This window comes from Cervus canadensis, chromosome 5 (assembly GCF_019320065.1).
Source record: "Cervus canadensis isolate Bull #8, Minnesota chromosome 5, ASM1932006v1, whole genome shotgun sequence".
NCBI classification, from domain to species: domain Eukaryota; kingdom Metazoa; phylum Chordata; class Mammalia; order Artiodactyla; family Cervidae; genus Cervus; species Cervus canadensis.
The window spans coordinates 58,466,772-58,479,258 of NC_057390.1; the positions used below are offsets into that span (position 1 = coordinate 58,466,772).

Sequence of the window (12,487 nt, forward strand, 5' to 3'; positions counted from 1 at the left end):
TAATTACCAGTGTTGTTCTCTCACGGTAAACATTTAACTCCTTGCACTGTCCCTTCACTATTAAATAAATTGAATTGGATTTTTAAAATGTAGACAGGAAAACTTGCTAAAGGTCAATAATTTCATGATATTTCCCCTACATTTTTCTCTGCCAAAACTGTTTCAGTCTCAAATAACTAAATTATGATATAGCTGTAATGAAGAGCAGGACTGTAATACTCTACACTATTTCCATGTTTTAAAATCCAAATGGGCACTGACAGACAACACAAATTACTTTACACTCTAAAGTGCAAATTCTTATATTCAAGCTCTCAATATCACTATTTTAACTAGCTATCTTCTTATTTGAGGGAAATATCACAATGAAATTGCTAAGTCCTTAAAAATACACAAACATTATCTTGACATCCTACCTGGCATTTACACATGTTACTTAAGAACTTCTATATGAGAAAACAAGAGTTAAAACAAGAGGCTGCCACTTTCAATCCTCACATAATGTTAAACCATGTATGTTATCTGAAATTTAATGTTTGAGTATTCATGGTTTACTGTTCTATCACAATAGTCAAGAGGGCAAGTGAAATGAACAAGTTTCTTAAAATGTCCTTCCAATGGATAAATGGCAGTTTTTAATCAAATATTAAATACCTATATTTAAAATATTGAACCAGAAAATGAAATCCATGGGTTTTCCAGAGGGAAGCAGGCTCCTTCTTCTCTAATGTAAAGAAATGACATGGAGTGCTCACGTTTTTAATTTCTCATATCTAATGACAAAATGAACGAACACATAACTCCCTTACTCAAGGTGTAGGGCCCACATACTCAGTCTATTTTTCACATCTTTTCATCAGAAAAGATGACATCCTAACAGTTTCTCTCTGCTCTCATTAATGAGGAGCTACTATCCTTAAGCTGAGAAGACTCTGCCAAACTACCCACCACACTTAAGATAAAGAAAGTAGGCATACAAAATTTTATATAAATGCATTAAAAGCAGTCACTTTAATAGTTAATGCATTAAAATTAATGCATACTGGTGCATTTTAAAGACCAGTATTAGTAAATTAACAACATTTCAAGGAAAGCTAGCCATTCTGGAAAATAGTATTCCATTAAGAATGTTAAACCATTTTTTACTAGACAAAATATATGAGTACTACAGATTTTCAGTTTAAAAGAATCAATATTATACAAAGTGTTATAGAAGCTACACAAGGCTCGCAAACAAAACCAAATTATAGTTTATTACCATGATGAAAAAGTTAATGTATTTTATCCCATGTTAAAAATCTTTTTTATAAGAGTAGATTTTTCCATTAAATAAAATTAAAACCTCCCACATCACTACTAACTCAGTCACAATAAGAAATAACCCAAAAGAACCCAAAAGGGCAAAAGGTTAGGTCAAATACTATTAGACTTTTCAAACACACGCACAGTTTCAAGCCACAAAGCTGGCTTTTTAGAATCTTTGCCCTTGTTATGGATACTCCTGGTACAGTGTAAGTGTGCATCTTTTTTAAGGAAGCTGTATATCAGTCTCGTTCCCAGTGAACAGTGAACTGTCTCAAATCCACGTCACAGAGGCTGGATCAATCTTGCAAACACAAGTCACTGCTGAAAAGAGGCCTTGAACTGAAACAGCCTGGAAAATGTATGAGATACTCATTCTAGCAGAGAGTATGCCTTCCAAGCAGTTAAAATGTAATGTGGCAAAACTTAAATTAAACACATCATTTAAAATAAAAATCCTGCCTTAACAGATGTAAAGTCCCTGATACAAGGAAACAAATTACCTGGAGTTACTGAAGGGAAAGAGACCAACACATGAAGGAGACTTCTTTTTGCATTTTTCTCCATAGTTACAACTGGATGTTGGGAGGAGGGGGATCTTCCCACTCCTTGTTTATTACACTTTTCTATTAACCTTTGAAAGTGTCCTCTTCTCTTTTTGCTTGTAAAATGGAAGCGAGAGCAGCTACCCTTGCCTAGAACAGTGATGTGGGGTCTTAGGGAAAACTGAGAATGGTACATATACTACCACCAGCAAGAAAACCATTTTCAAATGTGTAACTTGCCTCTATTATCCTTCTGATTTCCATATGGACAATGTAAACTGCTCCAAGCATGCCACTGTTAACAGACCCCCACAATGAGAGTCAAAAAAGAAAACTTTGGATGGCCACTGTTTCTAGTTGATCAAGCTTAATCCTATACTATGAATAACTCTGGTTTTTCTGAAATCCATAATCATTTCAGAAAAATGAGCATAACATCAACTCAAGCAATACTCTAGCATACCTTAATAATTAACAATATGACCCTATACGTTCAAATCTCTACCTTATAGTCCAAGGCTGAGAGCTTTTCCAGCCTTCTGTTTGTATCAGGAGAGCTCATCTTCTTGGCAAACTGAATAAAACACAGCTTGTTTTGTGCCAAAAACGATAGGATGATGAAGCCGTCTGTGAGAAGAGCTTAAAAAAAAAGATTTGATAATACTATCAAGTACTAAGTTACAATAAACTAATAACAAATAAATAGTTTCTTCTATTGAAATGTTACAGAAAGCTATTTTCAGAAGATAAATGAATATTAATTGAAATAACTGAAGTCTCCTAAATATCATTGTGGGCATTTTCCAACGATAACAAAGATATTAGAAAGAAACAACAATAATCAAGCTAATCATGCATGGATTTGATATTTTTCCTTTCCATGAGACCATTTCAATATACAACTGATATTTGGGGACAACTTACAAATGAGATGTATTTGGAATAGAAGTAGGACTGTTTCATATCTGAACGTAAAGATAGAAACACTTATTTCTACTTAGCCTTTAATCCTGTATTTATATGATACAAACCATCTGAGAATAAATTAGATTTATTAGAGGATACAGATCAGTGTTCTCCACCAATTTTTTAAAAAAATTTTCATCAATGAACTTTCTTTCTGAAAGTATACTAGCTGAATGAACTAAAACATATTATACCCAATATGCATATTATATAAAGTAATACTTGTAATGAAGATTAGCAAAAACATTTCTACAGCTATATTTCTAAAGCACACAGATAATCAATTTGCATGGGTTACATAAAGAGCCATTAATGTTATAAAAATTACTGATAAAAACATATAGTAGGAATTTGAGAAATGTTTTACATTGTTCCCAGCATAAAGCAGTTATTGGATGTTTTATGTATTTTTCTTTACTTCCATATCCCTGGCTGTGCAAGCAGTAACCACAGTAGATCTACACAATTACAGGAGAATCTGGAGAACTGCCAAGAAATCACATTGCTATCATGTACTCATGAGAATGTATGTATTATTTCTGGTTTAAAGAAACAAGTGAAAAAAGATATCTCAGCAACATGAACAGTTTTGGAGGTCTCCTTTTAATTCTAATGGAAGACCACCAAAATGACAAAATCATCACAGCCACTATTTTATTTGCAGCATCAGTGAAGGGGTTAATTATTAGACATATGAAAATAGAACCTCTTCCACAGGGAAGCTTCCTTAGCACCATGATCCTATAAGGAAGAGGAAGTGACATATTCATAACCCTACCCCCAGCTTATCATCATCAGGAATACTACTAACGATAGCCATGCTGCAGAGTGCTTTTCTCTAAGAAACTGTGTCTGCATTATTCAGAGGTACGAGTGAGCACACACAGCAGAAGGGTTTCTATAATCTTACCTCTGTCCTTTCCACTAGACCACACTTTCCTTTAATTATTCAATTTAAGCTATGGATTATTTTGAATCTCTAATGATAATCCAATCAGTTTCTTAGACCTTTTTTTTTCACCTTGAATTAAAGTGCAATCTTAAAACTTTAGGAGTCAGCACACTACAGTGCAAAGAAAATGGGTTCAAATTTCAGCCCAGTCATTTTGGGACTATTCCTTGGTATCTCATTGGGGGGCATTAGTATCTCAGCTTCAATTTCCTTATCTATAAAACAGAAATAACTATATCTGACAAGGAATAGTTGTTTTAATTAAATTATATAGGTAGGCTGGCACAGCAAAGAGCCTTTTAAGGATTAATAAATGTCAGTATGCTACCTTTTCAATAATTGTCTTAAAGTCTTTATTCGCTTTGTAGCAATTACATACTAACTGTGATATCACTTTACAGGATTCAGATTTATCTGGTATTTTTGGCACTGATTTTTTTATTTTTAGAAATACTGCTCAAATTCTCTCAGAAGGTAGTATTCATAGACTTTAGTAACAAAGAATTGTCCTAAGAGCCAAAGAAGAGATTTTGTTTTTGTACTAAGTGGCTATGCTGACAAATTGGGGTTATTTATTCAAAATTCATGTGAAAGTGAAAAATATTTGAAATGTCAACACACCAAACGAAAAACCCACCTCTTTCGAAAATATGTTCACTTTTTTAAGGAAACAGTAAAAAATACTCAAGAATACTAACAATTGACAAAAACTTTGACATTAAATATTAGTCAAAACTTGTATTGGTCCCAGGGGTTGTAACTATGCTTTTACAAGCAATTACTTGTGTTTTCAAGTCCCTGGTGGTAATAATTAGTCTACCTGTTGACACACTATTTCTCCTGCCCCACTGTTAACGTAGGCAATTGATTTGCACATGGGGGTAATTACCATCGCTGATGGTGTCTGAGATGAGCTTCCCCACCAGGCTTCTATCAATCACCACTTTCTCCAGCTGCGGCCCGGAAAGGCTTAGGGACGCCAGCACACCTGAACCAAACAGGAGCTACAGGTGAAGGGAGAGGGGGAGGGAGATACACTAAGAATTAGACTCTTTTAAAAATTCCTCCCCAAATGTACAACTTATACAGATATGTACATGTATATCTATACCATGGAATTATAAAGAGTTCTTTGAAAAACCATCACTGACATTCTGAGTAAAAAAAATCCAGGTGGTTAAATGGTGGAACACATAAGTGCACTGACCAGTGCTATATGAAGAAACTGAATTTAGTCCATGTTTATTAGAAGTGTAATCTGTTAAATACTTGGAAAATAACCATGTGGAAAAAACTTCCTTGCACTGCACTCGGCGATGTGATGTGTCTTATTGAAATGTTTTCAAAGATTAATATTTATATTAGTAATTAAAAGAAGATTTCTTAACATTTGAGTAGGCATTGCTACGTATTAAACAGCAATCATCATTACAATGTTAACACCAAGTATTATGATTTAGCCGGAATTTAAACTCCTTCAAATAAAGATCAGGTCTAAAATATTAAAATACATGTAAATCCAAGGCAACTAAAGCACAATGTTAAATGTTAAAATTCATAAATAAGTACCACATACCAGAAATAACTTCTCAAGGAGAGATAAACATAGTAAAGTATGAAGGCTTTATTAATATTAGTGTTCACCCAACCACCCAGCAAAAGACGTCTGGGTATCACCATTATGGTTTTATACTGTTCCTTTTCATTTGCGTCAGTATAATTCATTCATCTCCAAATGTTTAAAACTTCTGAAAGGACTATGCATATGTGTATGCTTGTTATCTATGAGATTATGAAATATCAACATTGGAAGAAATTGTTTCACCTTCAAGGCAACAGACTCAAAGCAGATGAATCATGTAATAGCATATGGTATAAAAAGAAAAAAACCAATTGTCAGTAAACTAATCATGAACATGCTAGCCAAATCCAAAGACAACTATGATTTTAAACAAAACAGGGGAATTCCCCACCTACCTAGGCATCATGTCCCAGCTAGAGAGGATGATTCTGTGACAAGACATACTGGGACATGTGTGAACAATGAGCAGTAAGAGGGACCAGGTGATTATTATATTAAAAAAGACAACCATTCCCCTACTGTCTAACAGATTCTAGGCATATGAACCAGAAAAGAAACTGAAGGGCCCCATGTGATTAAAGGAACTGTCAATTTCACGTTAATATACCCACAATGGGCTGGAAGGCAGGGGAAAGGAGAACTTAACTTTATTGGTTTGGGAGACTAATAAGAGAAGGTGAAGGTACGTTTGTTCCTAGAATTTCAAACTACTTCATGAATTAATTAATCTCTACTGAATTATGAATTACATCCAGCCGTGCCATATACACCTTGATGACTAGCACTAATATTTTCCTTTTAGGGAATACCCCCATAACAATATAACATGTGGTCTTTACCCCTACATTCTCCCCTCTCAAGCAGGCAATTTTAGGGTCATCTTTCATATCTAGTTCTCCCCCTTATAATAGTTTTTTCTCCCCTCATTTATTCAATCTCTTCCTCATTTATTCAGAGAAGTGAAGTCACTCAGTTGTGTCTGACTCTTTGTGACCCCATGGACTGTAGCCTACCAGGCTCCTCCATCCATGGCATTTTCCAGGCAAGAATACTGGAGTGAGTTGCCATTTATTCAGAGCACCTCTAAAATTTGTCCTTTTCTATTTATTTTTATCTACTAGAATTTTACACCCATACTCTTAAGCACCTCTTTTCTTCATTATCTACTACTAGTTCCTAATGGATACTAGCTAGGCCACTTTCATCTTTATATCTTAAAGATATATATATATATCTATATCTTATAGATATATCTTAAAGATATATATCTTTATATCTTATCTAGTGCCTAGAACAAGGTCAGACACATAGCAGGTGCTAACTAAATTCTTAGAGAAAGAACCATAATTAATTCATGATAGGATTAAATAATTTCAAGTTAGAAGGAAATCTGGTCTAATTTTCCACTCCCACATGACATGGAAGTTCCTTCTTTAGCATCTCTGCAAGCATCCTTCAAGGATCCAGCCCATGCTTGAATACTGCCAGTAACCAGAAGCAGCTTTAAACAGATGACTAATAAAGAAGTAAAAAGGTCTCTTTGAGGAGACAACGTTTGAGTACAGATCCAAATGAAGTGAAAGAACAAGCCATATGATTACTTGAAGAAAGGGAATTTGAGGCTTAGAATAGTAAACATAAAAACTCTTGAGGTCAGAATGCGCTTGGGAAAACTGACAAAAGGTAGGCCAGTGTGCCTTGAGAGGTGAGGAGTGAGTGAGAGGGATGTTCAGAGGATGGAATCAGCAAGGCAGTCAGGGGACCTTGTTGAGGAGAAGTCATAGGGTTTTAAGTAGCAGTGAATTATAATTTGTATTTTAAAGAAGGATCAGGGCAAGAGTAGGGCTTCCCTGGTAGCTCAGATGGTAGAGCGTCTGCCTGCAATGCAGGAGACCCGGGATCGATTCCTGGGTTGGGAAGATCCTCTGGAGAAGGAAATGGCAACTCACTCCAGTACTCTTGCCTGGAAAATTCCATGGACGGAGGAGTCTGGTAGGCTACAGTACATGGGGTCGTAAAGAGTCGGACACAACTGAGCGACTTCATTTCACTTCACTTTAGGGCAAGAGTAGAAGCAGGGAGACCATTAGGAGGCCACTGCAGTGGCCTGGGTGAGAGATGATGATGGCTTGAACTAGATGGCAATGCTAGAGGAAAGAGTACGTGGATATATTTGAGACATATTTTAAAGGGGAGCAACCAGGGCTTGCTGAAGAGAAAAACTCAAAGGTTTTGGGGCTGAGCAACTTGGTTTACTGAGATGGGGAACACTTGAGGAGAGGTAAATTTAGATTGGGAGAATCTAAAGTTTGGTGTGGACATGTTAAGTTTAAGGTGTGTATGGACATATAAGTAGAGATATTAAATAGTCTGAAGTCTAGGGTGAAGTGGAGGCTGGAGATTATATTTGGGAGTCATCAACAATGTATGGTAGTGTTTAAAGTCTTGGAACTGAATAGTGAAAGTCGCTCAGTCGTGTCCGACTCTTTTCAACTCCATGGACTATACAGTCCATAGAATTCTCCAGACCAGAATACTGGAGTGAGTAGCCTTTCCCTTCTCCAGGGGATCTTCCCAACCCAGGGATCGAACCCAGGTGTCCCACATTGCAGGTGTATTCTTTACCAGCTGAGCCACAAGGGAAGCCCAAGAATACTGGAGTGGGTAGCCTATCCCTTCTCCAGCGGATCTTCCCAACCCAGGAATCGAACCAGGGTCTCCTGCATTGCAGGCAGATTCTTTACCAACTGAGCTAAAAAGAGTGAAGAGATCATAAGGGTGGAACCCTAATCTAATTAAACTGGTGTCCTTACAAAGAACACACAGCAGCAGGCTCTCTTTCCAGGTGCACACATAAGGAAAAGGCCAAACAGCAACAAAGAAGACAGTTGTTTATGAATCAGGAAGAAAGGTCTCACCAGAGACCAGCCCTCACAGCAACCTGGTCTTGGACTTCTAGCTTCTAGAACTGTGAGAAAATAAATTTGCTGTTTAAGGAAAAAAAAAAAATGGAGAGAAAGAGGCCTAACAACTGAACTCTGGGACATCTCAATCTTTAGATGTGTTAAAAGATCAGGTTAGCCCTCTTATTGACACCTAGTTGGGGTACTTATTAGGATTAAGGTATGTCTGTCATTTCTGATTTCCAAATGTCATGTGTTCTAGAAGTAGCCCTAACATCAGATTTTGGAATAAGAAGGTATAAGCAAATTAATAAGTTAATTAATACATTTTTATAAAAACAACCTCTGGGGAAGCATAAGTTTCCAAGTATTGGTGCCAAAGGTATTTCTGGATATGGTAATGGCGATAACCAGAAATAGGGAAAAAAATAGTATGAGTCTCAGGAAAAGAATATGCTAGCCCAGACAGGAAAGTATCTCTACCTGTTTCCCCAAAATGTTAGTTCTTAAGCCCTCCAAAATGGAAAAAGCCTATCTTAAGATTTGGCAGGACAAGAAGGAAAAGGGGCACCAAGATATCCCATTTCAAAGAATCAGAGAATCCAACAATTCAAAAAATTAAAAAGGAGCGACAAAGAAGCAAAGGGAGACACCTCCAGAGCAGATCTGAGCTTGAGAAGAGATCCACAGGATGAATAAATGAGAGGGCCTATGGGATTTCCCAAAACTCTGCCAATTTTTATGTAGTTCCCTGTGCAGAAGATGACGAAGGCAAAATAGGAACTGAAACTTTTTCTTTCCCCCGACACCCTTCCAGACAGGAAGCATCTTCCTTGCTAGTTATGCTCTGACCATTATTTCTTTCTATTGCCTACACTAACTTTTTTCTTCTCATGTTTTAAAAATAAGCTCATACCAGAGAGGTGTGTCTTTTTTTAAGAAACTAGGAAATGATCCCCATGATCTTCAGATGGTTCCTCAAATTGGTTTCTCTTAACCTTATTTTGAGTACTTAATTAGAAGTGAAAGGCACTGGGAGAAGAAAGAAATTTTTACCATCTGACATCATTAAGCAAAACAAAAACATAAGCAGAAACAAGAGTCCAAATTTCATTCACTCAGTAGGTCAAAAATACATGAATGCCTCCTATATATGCCAAGTATATAGATGGGGATAAGATGATGAATGATCCAGGCAAGTATTGGTAAAATGTGTGTAGAATATAGCGGAAGATCTCATCTCAGAGAAGTGGAGGTTTTGGTTAAGATAGATGACTGCTTCCTAGAAGAGGTAGATTAGTAGCCATAAAGAGAAGTACATCATATATCATGTATTGATCAATGCATCACAGTCTCAAGTACTGAAGAAGAACTGGTGCAGTAAGTAACTGTGAATGAGCTGTTTTATAACAGTGATCACAAACAATTCAACTGAATTCAGTATTCTCACTGGCTAAGGAAACTCCTCCCAAATCCATGTGATCATTGTCATATCTGAGAGAAGTGAAAAGTAAAGAAAGGCATACAGGATCAGTACTAAAAATCAACCCTGGGTTATAGGTTTAATCCACCATTTGAGAGGTAAGTCGTGGACAGGTAGCCAAGACTGATCCCTTGAAATCATCAGGTGACATGTGGGACACAACAGGTGCTGCACACTACAATCTAGAGAGGTAACAAAGTATTATGACCAATGGAGTAAATTCTAGGGTTGAAGCAAATATCTAAAGTATTATTAACCACTCCTCAGGAGGCCCAGGAAATTTGCATCAGGATGGTACCCAACACCTCCCTCAACCTTGACCCCCTATCCAATCCATGGGATAACTTCTGGAGAAATTCAGAACTATAGACAGGCAAACCATTTTACATTGAGGAAATCTATAATGAAGGGTAGGGTCACTGATCATTTTAACAGATAACCTGCTGGAAGAGAGATAACATGTTTTCTGTAATTTATTCCTTCATTCAGCAAACATTTATTGAGTATAGAGAGAAATCATGCCTGACTAATCCATTAAAGTAGAGTGACATAAGTGAATGCAGTTAAGACAAGGATGAGAAAAAAATTTTAATTGACTCACTATAGGGAACTGACTAAAGCACGAGAAACAAAAGGGCAAGAAAACATGTATTCTTCTGGATAGAGAAGTGCTAACAATGGGGCTTCCCAAAGATTTGTGTGATGTTATGCAATATAGGGAATGGATACATTCCTGGAAATTTGTCTGCTAAATCTATTGCAAATTACAAAATCTCATTTTTCTCACCTATTCTCATTATAAAATGAGCGATGCTACACTTTAATCCCTAATGTAATTTTAAATCCAGCTCTTAAATATATACATATATATACACATACACACATATACACACATACATAAAATAATTACATACATTTAAAAGTGAGAAAATATTTATAATATTTTATGAAATTCACAAAAGAACATGGTTCAAAGGTAAATCTTGTATTTGCCCATAGTTTTAAAGATCTCATGGATAAAAGCAGCAGTAAGAAGTGAACAGGATAACACATTACTTTTGTATAAAATTTTACAGTTTACAGAGGACTTTAATACATACTCTCTAATTCATATAAAATGTCAGTACAACTCTGGTACATTGTAAGCATGTAAATTAAAAAAACAATAATAACAACATTAATCCTCATACTAATTCACAATCAGGAGGGTAAAGCAACTAACCAAAGTGAAAGTGTTAATCACTCAGTCATGCCCAATTCTTTGCAGCCCATGGACTATATAGCCCACCAGACTCCTCTATCCATGGAATTCTCCAGGCAAGAATACTGGAGTGGGTATCCATTTCCTCCTCGAGGGGATCTTCCCCACCATAGATCGAACCTGGGTCTCCTGCATTGCAAGCAGATTCTTTACCATCTGAGCCACCTAGTCAAAGGTCTCATAATTAGTGGAGAAGCAGACACCAAGACACAGGACAGATCCGATGTTGTTTCCCCTGCTGCTCAGGAACTGACATCCTCTCCCTTTCAGTCAGTTGATTTCCATGTAGTAGCCTATCTGGTTTTCTTCTCTCTAGCTCCTTCTTCAGTCTAAACCAGCTTCCCTCTAAACCAGTGGTTCTCGAGCAGGGGTGATTCTGACCACCAGGGGACATGACATTTGGCAATGTCTGGAGACACTGCAGCGGTCACACCTCTATGTGTTAGCCGCATCCATGGAAGCTCACCTGAACAAAGTGCCTGTAAATGAGTTGCTATGGAGGCAAAGGTGTTTTCCATGTCTTCCAACAAACAGATGATTTGGGAGAGCCTCAAAGTCTAATCAACACTTTTCTCACAGAAAGAAAAGTTAACGAATGAGGACCAGGTCAGAGATCTTAAATGAAATAGTGGGCAGTGCACAGTTCAGATCAGAGCCTGGAGGAAACCTTACCAAATATCTGTAACCCCATTCAGGGCTATGACTCTGATGACTAATGCCAGCTGTCAGGAAAGAAAAAGCCGAAGGGCAAGTCAGAGCTCTAGCCATAGCCTGATAGAAATATCCTGTAAGAACACCTCAGCTCACCAATCAGCCTTATCTATAATTTAGTCTCTTGAGTAATTCATCCATCAGGTGGGAATGCCCCAAGCACATGAGCTAAGTCTATGATGTCAGATATATTTCATATTGTAAGTAAACAAATTACCATGCCAGTTGATACATCAGTCCCTTTTTAGTTTGGTTATGGTGAATGTTGTTACTACAAGAAAATAAATGGAGATAACATAAAAGATAGACAGGTTTAATTAATCAGAATTTTTTTGCCCTAGCCTGTGATACAGTGAAGTGGCATGAAAATTTTTTAAAGTTGCAGACCTACATGAATAGCACCATTCCATTTTATCAGAAAAAAATAGGTGTGATACATGCATACACATGCATAAAGAAATTGTATAAACACAAGAAAACGCAAGAAAGAATTTGACCAAAACGTCTCAGTAAGTCCCTTGAAGAGGTGAAATTGGGAGTTGAAGGCAGAAACTTTAACCTCTAGACAAAAAGTTGTTTTTAAATTGGAATTGTGGGTAATTTCTTTACTTTTTAATATGTTATTTGTTATTTTTCTAAAAAACCTTTCAAAAACAAAGAAGCAGATCTTAAAGTATTCTGCTCACAAATAGAGTTTTAAAGAATGCTTTTATGCCATAAAATGTGTTTCTGAGAAATCAGAATTTGAATCATACTGAAAATGAACTACAGTAACAGGTAAA

General features: G+C 36.6%; 1 protein-coding gene and 1 non-coding gene across 7 annotated transcripts in view; one reads left to right on the top strand and one right to left on the bottom strand.

Moving 5' to 3' along the window:
* LOC122441822 (WD repeat containing planar cell polarity effector) overlaps positions 1-12,487 on the bottom strand; it is a 269,354-nt gene that overhangs the window by 129,334 nt on the left and 127,533 nt on the right. For all 6 annotated transcript variants that reach the window (XM_043468866.1, XM_043468868.1, XM_043468869.1 and 3 more), the window contains 2 exons: positions 4,655-4,769; positions 2,353-2,486 (listed from right to left, as the gene is read on the bottom strand). In XM_043468866.1, coding sequence (XP_043324801.1) covers positions 2,353-2,486; positions 4,655-4,769 — 249 coding nt within the window. The remainder of the gene's footprint in view (positions 1-2,352; positions 2,487-4,654; positions 4,770-12,487) is intronic.
* On the top strand, positions 7,195-7,266 carry TRNAC-GCA. The gene has a single exon. It is a non-coding gene; the product is annotated as a tRNA-Cys (tRNA).